This window comes from Castor canadensis, chromosome 6 (assembly GCF_047511655.1).
Source record: "Castor canadensis chromosome 6, mCasCan1.hap1v2, whole genome shotgun sequence".
NCBI lineage: Eukaryota > Metazoa > Chordata > Mammalia > Rodentia > Castoridae > Castor > Castor canadensis.
In genome coordinates this window covers 36,771,285-36,789,983 of record NC_133391.1, presented here as the reverse complement: position 1 = coordinate 36,789,983, position 18,699 = coordinate 36,771,285, and the positions used below count along the sequence as shown (strand labels likewise).

The window sequence follows — 18,699 nt, the reverse complement described above, 5'->3', positions numbered from 1 at the left end:
AAGGAAGGAAGGGGCAGAGGCTGTCCTAGAACATTGAGGAAGGGCCATAGGGGACACAGGGAGATAGGGAGCTGGCCTGGTCTCTGGGAGGCCCTACAGGAACAAGGAAGGTGGGCATTGGTGGTAAAATGAGTACCAATAGAGACTTCAGAGTGGGGATTGATTCCCATGGAACAATTCTTGCTCCTGCTCCCTGTTCCCCAGAGCTTTGAAATGTTTAGAGCATTTGGGTATTCCCAAGTCTTGGCAAAGTCTGGCCTAAAGAACTGTGAGACAAAATCTATTGAGTTGCTACAAGGGCCAACCTTCTTCCCAGAAGGCAGGGGAAGCTGCCAGTTCAGGGTCCCCTCTCCATCTCCAGCTGGACTGGGCCCAGAAGTATCCTATCCCTGGCCCCAAATCTGAAGAGCTACTAAAGACTCCCAATCCAGACTCCAGCTCCAGCTCTTCCTGTTTTCCAGACTGCCTCACTCCCTTTCTCTGGCCTTCCCAATTTCAGCTGCCAAAAATCTCCCAGTGTCTCTGGTGTCCTTTGTCCTGAGAGACATTGCTGCTTGGTTTGGGGCTGGGGAGGGAGCCCAAAAGGTACTGGTGGTGAACTGGTGGGGGCGCTGGCTTCGTGGCCGAAGACTGGGTATGGCTGGCACACTGATGATCAGAGGGAGAAGGAAGGGCTAGGGAAGAGCTTCTAGGGTGGAGACAGTCTCCATATTCCAACAATTGGGATAGGAAGTCAGGGCACCTATGGATGTTGGGTCCACACTGAGCTTAGTCCCCATCTGACCCCTTCCCTGTCACCTAAGGTATTATTAGTGATAACTTCAAACAGACTTGAGAAGGAAAATGGAGATGCCACTAGATGGAAGGGTCAGAGGAAGGTGTCCCACTCCTGTTACATCAATTACCTACCTAGGGCCTGCCACTCCCATTTATGTCACTGCCTTGACTCAATACTCTCCCTTTTACCAGCTCTTCTCTTTCTCCATCAATGGCATTCCTTCCCCAGTGCCACCATTTCCTTTCTTTTTTTGGGGGTGGTGGTGGTACTGGGGTTTGAACTCAGGGCCTCAGGCTTGCTAGGCAGGTGTTCAACCACTTGAGCCACATCCACAGCTCCCTTCTAATCTTCTTTAACCCCTTCTCTTCCACTTTATCTGTCAATTCACTTTATTTGCCAAAGGAAACACTCCTCAGTTCTACCTGAATTCCCACCCTGAGGATCCAGCTACACCCCCCCCATTGCCACCCAGAACCCATTTTGCTCTAGAACTAGAATCTGGTCCCAGCTTCTTCATCCCTTCTAGGGTTCCTGTTTTTCCTTCTCTCCCCCACAGACACCTCCACCTTTCTTTCATCATCCCCAAAATCTAGTTCCCACTCTTCTCAACACATACCACCCCCAAATCTTTACTTTCTTCCAGACTCCAATTCTTCTATATATGCCATCATATTTTCTTTTCTTTCTTTCTTTTTCTTTTAGGCACTGGGGTTTGAAGGCAGGCACTCTTACCACTTGAGCCATTCCACCAGCCCTTTTTTTGTGATTTTTTTTTTTCTAGATAGGGTCGCCCCATCTATTGCCTGGGGCTGGCTTTGAACTGTGATCCTCCTGATCTCTGCCTCCAGAGTAGCTAGGATTACACAGGCGTGGGCCACTGGCACCCGGTTGCCTTCGTATTTTCAATTCTCCTCCTAAAGTCCCAAACTTCCATTGCTTCCCTCTGAAAATATTCCCCAATCCCCTCTACCCTTCTTGCCTCTCCTTGCCGCACACCTCACTGGACTCAAAGCCCCCATGCCGCTCCATCTTTCCAATCTAACCCCATAATCCCATCTCTACTCCAGTATCCCCCAAACTCCTCCCTCCTCACCTCTGCCACAGACTCGGTCGTCCCCAAACTTCTCCAGCCTCTTTCCTATCTACCTTCACAACCCACAGCCCCTCCTACCCAGCCCTCTCCCGCGCCGGGCCCGTGGGCTCCGCACGTTCTGCCACGCGAAGCCCTCCCCGGGCCCCGGCCCCCTCGGCCTCGCCAACTCTCCCGGCGCCTCCCCTTCCCCGATCCCCCCACTCTCCCCCCTCGCAGCCTGCCTCGCGCTCCCTCCCTCGTTTCTCCCTCCCGGCCCCACTCTCCTCCGTTCCTCCGCGCTCCCTCCTTCTCCCTCTTCCTCCCTTCTCCCATCCCCCTCTCCCAAGCGCCCTCCCTCCGTCGTCCGCTTTCCTGTGCTAGTCGCCCGACGCGCCACCCAGCCCGCCCGCAGCCCCGCGCCGGGCCGGGGTCTCGGGCCGGGACCCGTTTCGGGGGACCGCTGGCCTCGGGGAGGAGCTAGGGGGAGTGAGGGGTTCGAGCGCCGGAGGGGCGGGGGCCGCGGGCGAAGCCGCCCAGAGGCCGGCATCGCGCGAGTGCGGGCTGCGCGCGGCGGGCGGCGGCGGGCCCGAGCCGCGCGGAGGGCCGGCCGGGCGCGGGGGCGAGCGGCGCGGCGGGGGCGGGCGGCGCGGCCCGGAGAGGCGGCGCGCCTGGGCGGGGAGCGCCCGAGCGCCGATCGGGGTTTGCTCCGGGCCGGGCGGGCGATCGGGGCCGGGCGGGGGGAACGGGGCATGGGGGCCGCCCTTCGTCGGGGTCTGGCCCGCTGCCGCCGCCGTCGCGGCGGCGACTGAAGCCGGGAAGAAGAGAGGGGGGCGGGGGAGCGGCCGCCGCCGCCCCCTCGGAGGCGCGGGAGCCGGGACTCCCGCTCGGAGCCAGCCAGCCTGCCGTCCCGAGCTACGAGCAGGTAAGATCTGCTGCCGTCCGGGTCCCAGGCCCGCTGGGGTTGTGGCCCGCCCGGGTTCCGGCCTGCGGCTCCCCACCCCCACCCCTCCCAGTTCCCCCTCCCGCCGCCACCGCCTCCATTTGTTATTTTCCCAATCCCGTCCCCCCCACTGCGGGTACTGCCTGGCCAGAGATTGGGGGCTCGGGGGGAGGGGCCGGCCCCGAGCAAGGTCGGGGAGGAATGAGGGTCTCCGGAGATGGGCTGCTGGGGCCAGAGGGGTCGCCCGGACTGGAGACCAAAAGAGGGGGGGACGCTGAGGTGGAGGGTTGGCGGAGGAAAACCGGGGATGCTGTGAGGGTGGTTGGCGGCGAAGGCAGAATGGATTGGAGAGATGGCAGCGAGGTGGGGCAGGAAGGCCCCAGAAGAAGCCCTAAAGGCTCAGAACCCGGGTTCCAGAGCGCGGGGTTGCTTGTGTTAGGAATAGAAAAGAAGTGGGAACCGGGAAAGGGGTGTGGTAGGTGGAAAGGGGGATTGAACCTGGGGGAACCGAGATCGGAGAGGGCTCGGAAGAGCTTCTCGTCTTTGAGAAGCAGAGCCAGAGGTTTTCCGGGGTGGAAGTGGGAAAGCCATGTCTTTTGTGATTCAGTTTTATTTTCCCTACTCCAGGTCACCTCTGACCCCGTTTTCCCAATCCCAGACATAGTTACTTTTTTTTTCTGATCTTTTCTTTTTTTTGGTGCTGGAATCGAACTCAGGGCCTCGAGCATGTCAGGCAAGTGCTCTACCACTGAGCTACATCCCAGCCGATAGTTACTTCTTCAGAGGGTTATTGGGGCCCCTAACACTAATGAGAAGGATAGGAACACTGAAGGGAGGGGAAGGAAGATGGAAAAACAGGAGAGAATTGGGCAACCTTACAGGCATTCCAAACAAGTTGTGTGACCTCCACCCTCAAATCCCCAGAGCACTGACTGCCCCTCAGCTGTGTTCTCCTTCCCCAAGGCCTTCATTACTGCTTTCAGCTCAGAGATCTCCCTTTGTGCCTGGGGCAGGTACCCTTAAGCTCCCTTCCCTGAGGGTACTTACTATAAGAGGGTAGGAGTTGCTTTGGCATCTGGAGTGGTAGTGGTGGCTGCCAGGTGGACCCCTGGGATGGTCTCTTGAGGGGCACTTTTCTTTTTTCTTTTTGCCATTCTGTTGCCATGGCAGTGATCCAGTGGGATGTCCAATAGGTGGGGGTTCAGTGTGTTGATTGGACCTCAGCCTGTGACTGCATCCTAGGGAGACTTGTGGCTGGGTTTTTTGAGGATGTTTCTGGTGCTGCCTTGGACAGAGGTTTCACCAGGAGGTGCACCCCATTCCATCCAGCAGTCTTTTGGAAGAAATAGACATGTTGCAGGACATTAGTGCTTCTCCAAGACCCTCCACCTAGGCATGATGGGAGGATGAATATGCTCTTGTTCAAGTTACACGGTCTTAGACAGTTTCTTCTGGACTGCCTCTCTTATTGTGTTTTGTACACAGTAGTCTTCTTGCTTTGCCCTGTTCTTCCATTTTCTTAAACTTGAATTCTTTTGAGTTTCCCTTCCTGAGTCTCCCTTCTCTCCTTTCGCTGGCAGTCCCAAAGTGACACATTCCCTCAACTCACCTTTAGCCTTCTACTTTCCTGACTTTGTAGGCATGCCTGGCTCTCCATGCTTGTCCCAGGTGAGGGTGGCTCAGGGGAGAGGGCAGGGTAACAGCCTAGAGCCGAACAGATACTCTGGAATGGCAGCCAGGAGACCTGGCTGGCCTGTAACTAACCGTAATCTTGGGCAAGTTCCTTGTCTTTCTTTGAGCCTCACCTTCATTATATGACAAGGGATTATAGATGAGATGACCTCTGCAGCCCTTCTGACAGACCTTGATCTAAAAAGGCTTAGGCCAGTGCATTGTTATCTGCTGGTCTGGGCTGCCTTAGTATCTCACTGGTTTGTTAGTCTGGCAGGTCTGGAATGATGGGGGCTGGGCCAATGATCCTGAAATTTACCCTGCAAGCTCTTCCCAGAGAGTCTTGTGACTTGGTCGTATTCCTTCTGATATCCTTCCCATATTTGTTCCTTCATTTCTTTTCCTGCATTTACTTACGGGCTCTTTTCCTATTTCTCATTTTCTACTTTCTCCAGTGTGGTCTTTATCATTTTCCTTTTGTAATAAGGTAATAAAGGTGAATGTGTTCAGTGTGTTGTCAGATATGTAGCAGGTGCCTTATAAATTTTAGTTACAGTGACTGCCTGCTGGGACAAGATGGAGTATAGCTCAGATGGTTGGCGCTAGAACATGACCCAGGTTCAGAAACATATTTACAATTCTATCCCAACCTCATTATTTCCCCAGCTACACCTTATCCTAGGAATTACCTCCCCTTTGATAACTACTTATCTCCTTCCAAGCTTCTCATGGAAAATTTTATCAGATTTCAGATGATTAAAAAAGTAAGAAGGACACACCATGATTGCTGTTTTTCAGGAAACTTTCTTTATTTCTCTGACCTTTTGGATCCCTTAGCTCTGTTAATTAACTTGGTGAACAGGTTCTGTGATGGGGAGGAGAGATAGGCACCCTGTTCTAGGAGGGCTGGCATTTTTTGTTTTGCTTTTTTTAACATCGTTTTCCCCTTTTGTTAGGTCCTGTTGTTTAGATTTTTTTTCTTTCTTTGTTGATAGTACTTTAAAACCAACCTCTTAAGCACAACTGAAAAATGTATTACTATAGTGGAAGGAAAATGACTAGTTCACTAGGTAGAGCATCAGTTGAAAATTCAGACCTGGGGTTCTCTTCCAGCTATTTTGTGGCTTTAAATAAGTTAAGTTTCCTGAAGGTTAGACTCATTTCTCAATGGCTTGCATCAATTTGGTTTAGTGGGAGTGAGTGGAAGTAATTGTTCTGTATTCCTTGTGGAAAATGTACTAAAGAATGTGGAAATGAGCAGGGTGCCAGTGGCTTACGCCTATAATCCTAGCTACTCAAGAGGCAGAGATCTGGAGGATTGTAGTTCAAAACCAGCCCAGCAAATTGTTATTGAGACTCTATCTTGAAAATACTTGGTACAGGAAAAAAGAAAAAACAAAACAAAACAAACAAAAAAGAAAATACTCAGTACAAAAAACAGTAGAGTGGCTCAAGTTGTAGAGCACCTGCTTTGCAAGCATGATGCCCTGAGTTCAAGCCCCCGTACTGCCAAAAAAAAAAAAAAAAATGGAAATGCTGTAGAACTAGGTTTGCTTAGTCTGTTCCAAGTAAGGCTAGCAAGTGCTTAATTAAAGATACACTGAAGTTAGTGCATTTAAAATAGGAACATCCATCTCTCTATATATTTGTATAATTATATATATATACATATACGTGATATTAGTGGAAGGTATTGAAAGGAAAGCAGTATGAAAAGAGAAGTTTTTCCACTTCGAAGATGGGTTTTTTGGGGGGCAGAGCGGTACTGGGGTTTGAACTCAGGGGCTTATGCTTCCTAGGCAGGTGTGTCCACCACTCGAGCCACACCTCCAGTTCTTGAAATCTCTTATGGAGAAGCTTGACCCTTACCAAGAAATACAAACAAGGGCTGGTGGAGTGGCTCAAGTGGTAGAGTGCCTGCTTAGGAAGCGTAAGGTCCTGAGTTCAAACCCCAGTACCACCAAAAAAGAAAAAAAAAGAAGGAAATACAAATAAGTGCAAATGAAAATAGCTGGCTAAGAGACACAGATTTACAACTTAGAATGTAACACATATGTACACGAAAGCAATGCGAGGAATCTCCCCGTATAGCTATCCTTATCTCAACTAGCAAAAACCCTTTGTCCTTCTTATTATTGTTTATACTCTCTCTTCAACAAAATTTGAGATAAGGGCAAAACAGTTTCTGCCTGGAAGCAAGGGGGTGGGAGGGGAGAGGGAGAGGGCGAGGGTAAAGGGAGGGGTAGGGGGCAGAAAAGATCCAAACATTGTATGCACATATGAATAAACTGAAAAAAAAAAGAGAGACACAGATTTACAATGATTCTTATGTATTGATAGACGTAGGTGTATAGGCTGTGTACGCTGCATGAGATGATATGCTTAAGATTTGTTAAATCTGTACTGTATGTTCACTGATATTTTCAATGTTTTGTTGTTGTTTTTAAATATTTTGAGTCTTTGGTTGTGAATGTGAAAGCCCTGACATTTTACTTCACCTTAGGGAATGTTAATAGTCATCCCTTGATGTCTGGGGGGATTGGTTCTGGGATCTCCCATGGATGCCAAAATTGGTTGTGGTGCGTATATCTACACATATCCTCCAATATTCTTTAAATCATCTCTAGATTATGTACAATATCTAATATAATGTAAATGTTGTATATATAGTTGTCATACTGTATTGTTGAGGGAATAATGACAAGAAAAAAAGTCTATGTGTTCAGAACAGAGGCAGTTAAGCATCTCAGACCTAACTACATGGTATATGAAAGAAATATGAGGCAAACAATGGTCAAACAGTGAGAGCTTGACAAAAACTGAGGGTCTCTGAAAGGGTGGGAGGCTACAGCAGAGTGTGCCTACATATCACTAATTTTTTTTTTTTTAATGGGACTAGAGTTTGAACAGGGCTTTGCAAAAGCCGGTATTCTAGTACTTGAGCCACACCTCTAGTCCATTTTGCTCTGGTTATTTTGGAGATGGGATCTCTTGGACTATTTGTCCAGACTAACCATGAACTGGGATCCTCCTGATCTCAGCCTCCCAAGTAACTAGGATTATAGGTGTGAGCCACCAGCACCAGGCTCGTCACTTCATTACTGAAGATTCACCTAGGGCTCAGCATGTGATATATTCAGATTTTATTTTATGGGACTTTCTAGAATCTCCCCCCATCCCGATATTTTTAATCCATGGCTGGTTGAGTATGTAGATGCAAAACCTGTGGACATGGAAGGCCTTATAGAGAATGGGTCATTATGTGACTCTCCAAGATGTTTTACAGCTTGGAACTATCTAGATTTTGTTTGGAACTGGTTGGGGTGTACTCCTTTGTATTGTGGAATGGGACCTTCTTCTGCCTTCTCTGATGTGTGTGCAAAAAGATTCACATCTATGTGATTGATCTAGGCCTTCTGAGTGTTCTCCCTAGCAACTTCTGAGGCAAGTGCAGCAAAGAATAGAAGAGTGAGCATGGGCTTTGAAGTCAGAGAGATCAGGGCTTGATTCTGGCTTTGTCATTGGTTCTTCATTGTGGGAAGTTGGCAAGTCAATCACCATGTTTGAGCCTCAGTTTCCTCATCTAACTGACCTTCAGGGTTTGTTGTATTATATGAAATCATGTATGTAAAGGGCTCAACACAAAGAAGGTACTCAATAAATTAATACTTCAGCTCCATTTCTTTGTCTTCCTTTGTAAGCTCTGTGGAATTCATGTTTATACAAATGTACTTCGGGGATTGTGAAGGGTACAATCCTGTGATCTTCTGGATTGGGGCTCAGAGGTATATCTGAATTGTCTGCATTCCTCAGAGATCAAAGAGATTATACTGGGAGCAGAGTCTCCCTCACTTAGATTGCTGAGGTAGCCCATGGGGCAAACCAGCAGTGTCTTGTGGTGCCTTGCCCTCTTGGCCTGGAGTCTTAGTTAGGGCTGGGTCACTTACACAGGTCCCTTCAGACTCTGTTCTCCTACATGAAGACTCTGATGATCTTTCCTAACAGGATTCACTGAAAGCAGACCCTGCAAGTTCCAGGTGCCTACGCCTGCTTCGTGATCCCCAAGTCACAGGTGTGGGGAACTTGTGACGGAGCAAAAAAGTTTCTGTATTCAGCTGCCCAGGCAGAGGAGAATGGGGTCTCCACAGCCTGAAGAATGAAGACACGACAGAATAAAGACTCAGTGAGTAATAGCTGCAATTAGTGGCATAGAGGATGAGAGGCAGGAAAGTTGAAGGAAGGGCTAGAGAGGAAGAAAAGAAATAATGTGTATCATAAAGCTATGTGTTATGTAAAAGCCATTACCTGCCTCCTCCTGTCTCAGATGTCAATGAGGAGTGGACGGAAGAAAGAGGCCCCTGGGCCCCGGGAAGAACTGAGATCGAGGGGCCGGGCCTCCCCTGGAGGGGTCAGCACATCTAGCAGTGATGGCAAAGCTGAGAAGTCCAGGCAGACAGCCAAGGTATTCTGTCCTCAGGTCCTCCTATGGGATGCCTGGGCACTGGGGCTGAGGTGTGTGTGTCATGGGGGAACTTCCTTTTACGGAAGCCTGGGAGGTAGAAGACTGAATTTTCTCTTTCTCTCTAACAGAAGGCCCGAGTAGAGGAAGCCTCCACCCCAAAGGTCAATAAGCAGGGTCGGAGTGAGGAGATCTCAGAGAGTGAAAGTGAGGAGACCAATGCACCAAAAAAGACCAAAACTGAGGTGGGAGACCCTGGTAGCTGTCCTGATCCATTTTCTGACCATTCTTTTCCCATACATCCTTTTACTCACCATTCCTGCTTTGATCTTTGCTGGAGTATGATACAAGTTGTATCTTAGTGCTGATTAAAGTGATTCTGTCTATAATATGTCAGACAGATCTTTTGGGCTTTGGTCAGACCTGTAAATGACTAGGTAGGGCCAAAGGGGACTGGAAGAACTGGGAGATAGAGCCTATGGGTGAGAAGTCTTAGTGGAAGGAGCAAACAGATCATAAAGAAATGGTCTTTTAAGAGCTAAGGGTTGGGGGGATGACTAAGGGGGTGAGACAAGAGGAGGCACATAAGAGGAGATGGGAGACATGGATTTGCAGACAGCCATGGAGGTATAGATTTTTGAGATGGACACTTGAGAAAGACTAATGCTTGACAAAGAATGATCAGGCTGGCATCTAGGGAGCATCTGAGATGTGGGGAGAGGGAGGAACCCCCAGATGGCAGGAGGTGGTCTTCAGCAAGAGTACCCAGCACAGCACAACAGTGTGCTGTGAGGAGATGACTGAAGGGCCCCCAATCTCAGAGAAGCTAGAAGGAGAAAGAGGAAAACCCAGCCCTACTCTCTCTACAGCAGGAGCTTCCTCGGCCACAGTCTCCCTCAGATCTGGACAGCTTGGATGGGCGGAGCCTCAACGATGATGGCAGCAGTGACCCTAGGGATATAGACCAGGATAACCGAAGCACATCTCCCAGCATCTACAGCCCTGGAAGTGTGGAGAATGACTCCGATTCATCTTCTGGCCTGTCCCAGGGCCCAGCCCGCCCCTACCACCCACCTCCACTCTTTCCTCCTTCCTCTCCACCACCAGACAGCACCCCCCGACAGCCAGAGCCTGGCTTTGAACCCCATCCTTCTGTGACACCCACTGGATATCATGCTCCCATGGAGCCCCCCACATCTCGAATGTTTCAGGCTCCCCCTGGGGCCCCTCCCCCTCACCCACAGCTCTACCCTGGGGGGGCAGGAGGAGGAGTTCTTTCTGGACCCTCAATGGGTCCCAAAGGGGGAACAGCTGCCTCTTCAGTGGGGGGCCCTAGTGGGAGCAAGCAGCACCCCCCACCCACTACCCCCATTTCAATATCGAGCTCTGGGGTCAGTGGTGCTCCTCCATCAAAGCCTCCTAATGCTCCAGTGGGTGGTGGGAACCTACCCTCTGCAGCACCACCAGCCGCTTTCCCTCATGTGACACCAAACCTGCCTCCTCCACCTGCCCTGAGACCCCTCAACAATGCATCAGCCTCTCCGCCTGGCCTGGGAGCCCAGCCAATGCCTGGGCATCTGCCCTCTCCCCATGCCATGGGACAGGGCATGGGTGGACTTCCTCCTGGCCCAGAAAAGGGCCAAAGTCTGGCTCCCTCACCCCACCCTCTGCCCCCTGCTTCCTCCTCTTCTGCGCCAGCTCCCCCGATGAGGTATCCTTATTCATCCTCTAGTAGTAGTTCTGCAGCAGCTGCTTCCAGTTCTTCCTCCTCTTCCTCTGCCTCCCAGTATCCAGCTTCCCAGGCACTGCCCAGTTATCCCCACTCCTTCCCTCCCCCAACAAGTCTCTCTGTCTCCAATCAGCCGCCCAAGTATACTCAGCCTTCTCTCCCATCCCAGGCTGTGTGGAGCCAGGGTCCCCCGCCACCTCCCCCCTATGGCCGCCTCTTGGCCAACAGCAATGCCCATCCAGGCCCCTTCCCTCCTACTGGGGCCCAATCCACTGCCCACCCACCAGCCCCAACACATCACCACCACCACCAGCAACAGCAGCAGCAGCAGCAGCAGCAACAGCAGCAGCAGCATCATGGAAACTCTGGGCCCCCTCCACCTGGAGCATATCCCCACCCCCTGGAGAACAGTAGTTCCCACCATGCCCACCCTTATACCATGTCTCCCTCCCTGGGGTCTCTGAGGCCCTACCCACCAGGGCCAGCACACCTACCCCCACCTCATAACCAGGTGTCCTACAGCCAAGCAGGTCCCAACGCCCCCCCAGTCTCCTCTTCCAACTCTTCCTCTTCCTCCTCTCAAGGGGCCTACCCATGTTCACACCCTTCTCCTAACCAGGGTCCCCAAGGGGCGCCCTACCCCTTCCCACCCGTGCCTCCGGCCACCACTTCTTCAGCTACCCTTTCCACGGTCATTGCCACTGTGGCTTCCTCGCCAGCAGGCTACAAAACGGCCTCCCCACCTGGGCCCCCACCGTACAGCAAGAGAGCCCCGTCTCCAGGGCCCTACAAGACAGCCACCCCGCCCGGATACAAGCCGGGTTCGCCACCCTCCTTCAGGACAGGGACCCCACCGGGCTATCGAGGTGCCTCCCCGCCAGCAGGCCCAGGGACCTTCAAGCCGGGTTCACCCACAGTGGGGCCCGGGCCCCTGCCACCTGCAGGGCCGACATCTTCAAGTCTGTCGTCTCTGCCTCCACCACCTGCGGCCCCTGCCTCAGGGCCACCCCTAAACGCCACGCAGATCAAACAGGAGCCAGCTGAGGAGTATGAGACCCCTGAGAGTCCGGTGCCCCCGGCTCGCAGCCCCTCGCCCCCTCCCAAGGTGGTAGATGTGCCCAGCCATGCCAGTCAGTCTGCCAGGTAAGCAGTCAAGGTGGGAATACGGGTGGGACTGGAGGGACAGCCAGAGTGACGGGGTGGGTTGGGGGAAGGGTTGTTTGGAAATGGCTGGGGCCTTGCGTTCATGAGGATGATTAATTAGAAGTACCCAGCATACCCCTTTGCCCTCGTGCGGCCCTCCTGCCTGCCAGGTGGGCGTCAGCTCACAGGCTGCCGGGGCAGCTTTTGAGGCCAGGGCAGGGTGGCCGTGGGGCCGCTGCTTGGGCAGCTCACAGGGATTGAGCACACGCTGCCTCTGCGGCCCGCAGGTTCAACAAACACCTGGACCGCGGCTTCAACTCGTGCGCGCGCAGCGACTTGTACTTCGTGCCGCTGGAGGGCTCCAAGCTGGCTAAGAAGCGCGCGGACCTGGTGGAGAAGGTGCGGCGCGAGGCCGAGCAGCGCGCGCGCGAAGAAAAGGAGCGAGAGCGCGAGCGGGAACGTGAGAAGGAGCGCGAGCGCGAGAAAGAGCGCGAGCTGGAACGCAGCGTGGTGAGTGCGTCATGATATGCGCCACCGCCTTTCTTTCCCTACCTCCTTTGCGCTGCCCAGCGGGGCTTCGGGGATGGGGTGGGAAATCACTTTGCCCTCTATCGGAAAGGAGGAAGTACTGCAGTCCAGAAATTGGAGACCTAGTGGATAAGGGCTGGAGCAGTTTGCATTTCTTGGGTTAGAGAAGTATGTTCAGATCGACGACCTGTGAATCAGAGAAGGGGAAGTATGGAGGGGAGGGGAAAAAGAAGTTCCTGGGAAGCAGAGTCCTAATGGGTGAGGCATTTTGGAATTCATTTGCTGAAGCCGATGGGCAGCTTGGGACCAGTCAACTGTTCCCCCAGTTGGCATTCTGACTCCACTTCTTCCTGCACTCCACAGAAGTTGGCGCAGGAGGGTCGTGCTCCAGTGGAGTGTCCATCTCTGGGTCCAGTGCCTCATCGCCCTCCATTTGAGCCTGGCAGTGCGGTGGCTACAGTGCCCCCCTATCTGGGTCCTGACACTCCAGCTCTGCGCACTCTCAGTGAATATGCTCGACCTCATGTCATGTCTCCTGGCAATCGCAACCATCCATTCTATGTACCCCTGGGTGCAGTGGACCCGGGGCTCCTGGGTTATAATGTCCCGGCCCTGTACAGCAGTGACCCAGCCGCCCGGGAGAGGGAGCGGGAAGCCCGAGAACGAGATCTCCGTGACCGTCTCAAGCCTGGCTTCGAGGTGAAGCCTAGTGAGCTGGAACCCTTACATGGGGTCCCTGGACCAGGCCTGGATCCCTTCCCCCGACATGGGGGCCTGGCTTTGCAGCCTGGCCCACCTGGCCTGCACCCTTTTCCTTTCCATCCAAGCTTGGGGCCCCTGGAACGAGAACGTCTAGCGCTGGCAGCTGGGCCAGCCCTGCGGCCTGACATGTCCTATGCCGAGAGGCTGGCGGCTGAGAGGCAACATGCAGAAAGGGTGGCAGCTCTGGGCAATGACCCACTGGCTCGGCTGCAGATGCTCAATGTGACCCCCCATCACCACCAGCACTCCCACATCCACTCTCATCTTCACCTGCACCAACAGGATGCCATTCATGCAGGTGAGACCCCTATTTCCTTGCTGTGGCCTTTTGGGGCCCCCTGACACGATTGGGTACTTCGGTCCCTTAAGCCTGGAGTTCCCTCTTGGTCCCAACCTCTGCTGAGATTGCTTACCTGGTCTTTTCTTCCCTGCCGTTCTACGAGAGTATCTCATGCCCTTGCCTAGCCAGAGAGCCTATGTTCCCCACACTTCAGCCCCCATAGTCTAGCATCCCACTCCTGAAAGAGGCCCAAGCAAGAGCTTTCTGAAGGGACACAGTTCCTATCCCCACATCCCTTTCCCCAGGCCCTTCACATGTTCTTATTCCTCCACCTGTAGATTTGGAATCTTCTAGAAAAAGCGCTGTAGTTTTGGGTTTGGGAATCCAAGATGATAATGAGCTTTGCCTCTTACCATATTTCTTACTGCCTTTTACTCCAGCTCATTCTGGACTTCCTTGTACCTTCTCTCTCTTAATCTCTCCATTTCTTCCTGTGTCGTTTCCTAAACTTCTATTATCTCCCATCCCTTCTCCTCAGTCCCCTGGCAATCTCCTGGCCTTTGTCATTCTTGTGTCCCTACTGCAGTTGGGTCTCTTTCTGTCCATCCTCCGGGTGTCTAGCTCTCTCCCTCTGCCTTTGTTCCACTTCAGATTCTCTGTGTTTGTCCATGTCTCTTCCTTCCCAGGCTTCTTTCCAGAAATGCAGTTTTCCCTAAGACTGCCTTCTAGTGACACCTTCCTCTTCTCTGCCTCCAGCCTCTGCCTCGGTGCACCCTCTCATTGACCCCCTGGCCTCAGGGTCTCACCTTACCCGGATCCCTTACCCAGCTGGGACCCTCCCTAACCCCCTTCTTCCTCACCCTCTGCACGAGAACGAAGTTCTTCGTCACCAGCTCTTTGGTAAGGATGGAGGCTGGGGTGGAGAAGCTCTAATGAGAGGACAGAAAGGGGGAGTTTAGGTGGTGGAATGGGTCTAGTGGGACTTGGGGAGGGATGAGGACCCAGGATAGGATAGGAACAATAGAACTGAGGTCCTGCCCAAGAGAGGCTTAGGTTTGGGGGGCCAGGTTGAGAGTTTATTATTATTATTATTATTATTATTATTATTATTCATATGTGAGGTTGAGAGTTTTGACTCCTAATTTCACTCTGCCACTGGCAGCTTTCAGGACAGGCGATGTTACCAAACTTCTTACTTTTAGCTTCCTCTGTATTCAAAGTGGCTGGCTTATCCCCTGGCCAAGAGCAGGTGCTCAGTATCTATCAGTCATGTGCCCCTACCCTTCCTGCTCACAGCTGCCCCTTACCGGGATCTGCCAGCCTCTCTCTCTGCCCCGATGTCAGCAGCTCATCAGCTGCAGGCCATGCACGCGCAGTCCGCTGAGCTGCAGCGCTTGGCGCTGGAACAACAGCAATGGCTGCACGCCCATCACCCGCTGCACAGCGTGCCGCTACCCGCCCAGGAGGACTACTACAGGTACTAAGGGATGCACCAGACTAAGAGTAACTGGATGTGGGTCCACCCAGCCTGGGATGGGATGTGGGCATGGTACAGCAGGCCCCTAGGCACCTGAGGGGAAGGAACTTCTTCCACATCCTCTTATGTGAAAAGGGCAAGCAAGGTCACTCTCATCTCTGCCATGCACTGCCCCTTCCCTAGTCACCTGAAGAAGGAAAGTGACAAGCCGCTGTAGAACCTACAATCAAAAGAGCACCCATGGCTCCAGCATCCGGACCTTGGAGGACCCCTTCCTAGTCTGCCACCCAGAGCCAAGAAGAGGGTGCTGCTCAATTGCAGGGCCTCTGCAACTGGGCAGAGGGAGGGAGGGAAAAAGGGACAGAAGGTCAAGGCCAGCTGTGGTGTGCAGAGGTGGGGAGGTGGCACATAGGGTGGGGACAGAAAGCGCATAGTATCATGGACCAGGTCCCTCTTCCTTGTCCCCTGCTTTCCTCCTCCCCTATGCCCAACCCTCAGTGGCCACCACCCCTCCCCCAGCCCGTTGGTGTGATTATTTCATCTGTTAGATGTGGCTGTTTTGCGTAGCATCGTGTGCCACCCCTGCCCCTGCCCAATCCCTGTGTGCGCGCTTCCTATGCGATGTATGCCCCTTGCCCTCCCCACATTAATAATTTATATATATAAATATCTATATGATGCTCTTTAAAAAACATCCCAACCAAAACCAAACAAAAAACATCCTCACGACTCCCCAGGAAGATGGCTGTGACTTGTTTTTTGTGGGCTGCTGGGGCTGGGGGGTGTGGGATCTCATCGCAGCAGGGAGGTCGGAAGGGATGGGATCTTAAGCAAGTTGGTGTAACGACCGTGAGGAGTTGGACGGGAGACCTCAAAAGATCCTGGATGCTCACCTCTCCTGGCAAGGGTACACTCAGGCTGGGCCTTCCATCTCTCCCAAGGCCCTACTGGAGGCCTGGGACAGTCCCACCGTCGGCGTGGCCAGGTCTAAAAACTATGAAGACCTTGGGAGCGTACTGTTACAGTTCCTATTAGATGCCACCAGAGTACCTGGAACAAGGACTAAAGAGGCCTGAATCTTTCTGTACAATAGTTTGAGAAAAGATTATGAATGGGGTGGGGGAGGGAGTGGATGGGATGGGCGTGGCTTCTGTAGGCCAGTGCGATTAGTACCTGGCATTCTTAACTACATTACGATTCGAAGAGGGAGTGGGCGGCAATTTCAAACTCCTGTAAGGATAACAATACAAGACGTCACACAGCAACACTATACAAAGCCATTTTAGGAAAGAGCTCAACGGTCCTTGCTCCGGGCTTTTATTGCTGCGAATCACTGTCTTCGTCCTTAACAACGAAAGGTCTGTGATTGGCTGCTTTGTCAGCCAATCGGCATTAGGTCATTTGCATAGCCAGTATCAAAGGTTTGTAAACTCTAGAAACGAATGATTTCATTAAGTTCCTTAGAATAGTGTTAATCCAACAGGTCATTACAGTGTCCCTTGTTACTTATATAGTCGTGGGAGTTGGGGAACCACCACTCTGATCTCACCCTCACTAATAGCGGAGTTCATGTATATTCCATGTTTGCTGCATGGTGCCTTCCGTAAGTGTCACAGCTCTTTTAGAATTTGTCCAGCAGGTTTTCTGGCTTGTGCCGGAAAACCCACCCCAGTTCAAGTTGTACTGAACAATAGAGGTCCTTTTCACTTGCAGCGTGATTTAACACTTTGTTTTTTTAAGATGTGGAGGTTGCGGTTACGTTGGGAAACTTCCGGCTAGTGCTGATGCTGCTTCCCCTTCGCGTCCCCAGGCAGTGGGAATTGCTGTAGGAGGTGGCGTGTTCCTTCAGATCTTTTTGTATTTCCGCTACACGTGCATCCTCTGTCGTTCTATGGCGTCCGCCTCAGTCCAACCCGCGGCCCTGAGCGCGGAGCAGGCCAAGGGTGAGAAGTATGGTCCAGGAATGGACTGCCTGCCGGGGGAGGATGCAGGGCAGGAGACCAGCCAAGGAACCTGGGCGGAGGGGGCGGCGTACCATCCCTTTCCCTTGTTCTACGTGGCACCCTTGTCGCCGCAGAGCGAGGGATTGGGAGAGTGAGTTTATCGAGTTACCTACGGCCTCAGTCCACTAATTCCCTTCCCTCTTCCCCTCGCTATCCTCTGGGCCCGCTGGTGGAGCTCCGGACGCCTACCGAGGGGATGCCTTTCTGGGATGTCTGGCTGGCAGTGGTCTTGGCGGAGGTAATTCAGGCTTTCTCAGCCCCGGAGAACGCCGTGCGCATGGACGAAGCTAGAGACAATGCGTGCAACGACATGGGCAAGATGTTGCAATTCGTGCTGCCCGTGGCCACGCAGATCCAGCAGGAAGTTATCAAAGCCTATGGCTTCAGCTGCGACGGGGAAGGTGGGTTGGATACGGGGTGGCGACTTCGTGGATAAGGGGGGAGAAGAGGGGCACTGAGCCGTCGTCCTCTTTCTCGCCGCACGGCGGCAGCCACAATCTAACAGTATTGGCACCCAGAACCCAGGACGTACCCTGAACTTTTGCCAGCGACGTCCTAAATGCATTTCGTAGTTGCCATTAATCACACTATTATTTCATATTATGATGTGGGAACGAACTTTATTAGTAAAGTGAATGCCTGAAGTTAGAAGTGCCCAGGACTTGAACCCCAATCGGCTAGTTTTTAGGGAGATGTCTGCATGACAGGATGCTTCTGCAGTTCCTGCAAGGTGTTTGAGAGTTTGTTGAAGGGTTGGAGGTTGAGTTTCCTTTGTGAGATCACAGTGTTTCTTAAGGATGTTTACTGATTCAGCCCAGCTGTCAACAGCCTTCCTCTGTCCTGATTATAGCTGGGATCTCATGGATGTTCATACTTGGGGTTCACTTGAGAGTGAAAAACACTTTGCTTTGGGACATTTTCATTCACTCCGTTTGTGCCTGGTGTAAACCGGGAAGTGGAGAGCTAAGCCACAATGGATAGAGCTTGGAATGTGTCCTGTTCTGCAGATGGCTACCTGGTCAGAGAGATCAGCCCATATCTCATACACATGCCACACCCTCCAGCTGCCTTGGCTCGCTGGTCCTCCAGAGTGTGTGTTAACTCTCCATTCCCTCTTGCAGGTGTCCTTAAGTTTGCCCGTTTGGTCAAGTCCTATGAAGCTCAGGATCCTGAGATTGCCAGCCTGTCAGGCAAGCTGAAGGCTCTCTTCCTGCCACCCATGACCCTGCCACCTCATGGGCCTGCTTCTGGTGGCAGCGTGGCCGCCTCTTGAAATTGTCCTTCTCCTATGTTACTGCCGGGAAATGGAAGACCTTGGTGCACTACAGGACAATAAATGTGCCTGTGACTTAGTGTTGGTGTCAGTCTTTTGTGATCTGAACAATCCCCATATCCAACTCCAGATTCCGTCTACCTTTCAGGTTGCCCACCCTCTTGTCCAAGCCCTTTCTATACTTTTCTGAGTCCAGCCCTGCTCGGGTGAGGGCCCCAGGCTCCTCCTCTCCCCTTAGGGCAAGTGAGAGACTAGACCAGCGTTCAACACCCTATGAGTGCACAGGTGGCACCTCCTTTTTTGAGGAGTGGGTGTCCAGGGCTGTCCCCTTGGTTTCTATGGACTGAGCAGTCTGGTTGGCCAGGGTTACTTCCTGGTCTTTGCCCCTACCGGCCCAGCTGCTGCTCAGTCAGCTTGAGCTCCAGGTGGAGCAGCAGGTGGCTCCTCCCCTCTCAAGAGACACAGGCCCTGGACAGGCTGGGGCCTGCTGGACTGCAGTGGGCGCCAAGGGAAGCAGGCTGCTGTGGGCGGTCTCAGGTCAGCCCCGCCCCACCTGTCCTTTCCCTGAAGATCATTTGTCCAGG

General features: G+C 52.7%; 2 protein-coding genes and 1 non-coding gene across 5 annotated transcripts; all 3 read left to right on the top strand.

Moving 5' to 3' along the window:
- The first annotated feature begins 2,556 nt into the window (after positions 1 to 2,556).
- On the top strand, positions 2,557 to 15,579 carry Atn1 (atrophin 1). 2 transcript variants are annotated; one of them, XM_020158315.2, is made up of 10 exons: positions 2,557 to 2,772; positions 8,467 to 8,644; positions 8,786 to 8,923; positions 9,052 to 9,165; positions 9,793 to 11,792; positions 12,080 to 12,302; positions 12,684 to 13,380; positions 14,119 to 14,262; positions 14,659 to 14,839; positions 15,023 to 15,579. In XM_020158315.2, the coding sequence occupies exons 2-10, from the start codon at positions 8,618 to 8,620 to the stop codon at positions 15,054 to 15,056; spliced, it is 3,558 nt and encodes a 1,185-aa protein (XP_020013904.1). In that variant the 5' UTR covers positions 2,557 to 2,772; positions 8,467 to 8,617; the 3' UTR covers positions 15,057 to 15,579. The 2 variants fall into 2 exon arrangements, with proteins under 2 accessions (XP_020013904.1, XP_020013903.1); XM_020158314.2 differs by having other exon boundaries at positions 2,558 to 2,772; positions 9,790 to 11,792.
- Positions 15,580 to 16,444: 865 nt separating this feature from the next.
- On the top strand, positions 16,445 to 16,506 carry LOC141424474 (U7 small nuclear RNA). Its single transcript, XR_012449389.1, has one exon. It is a non-coding gene; the product is annotated as a U7 small nuclear RNA (small nuclear RNA).
- C6H12orf57 (chromosome 6 C12orf57 homolog) lies at positions 16,451 to 18,195 on the top strand. Of its 2 annotated transcripts, none has more exons than XM_020158220.2 (3): positions 16,451 to 16,782; positions 17,067 to 17,243; positions 17,964 to 18,195. In XM_020158220.2, the coding sequence occupies exons 1-3, from the start codon at positions 16,731 to 16,733 to the stop codon at positions 18,113 to 18,115; spliced, it is 381 nt and encodes a 126-aa protein (XP_020013809.1). In that variant the 5' UTR covers positions 16,451 to 16,730; the 3' UTR covers positions 18,116 to 18,195. The 2 variants fall into 2 exon arrangements, with proteins under 2 accessions (XP_020013809.1, XP_073932268.1); XM_074076167.1 differs by having other exon boundaries at positions 17,018 to 17,243.
- Positions 18,196 to 18,699: the final 504 nt, after the last annotated feature.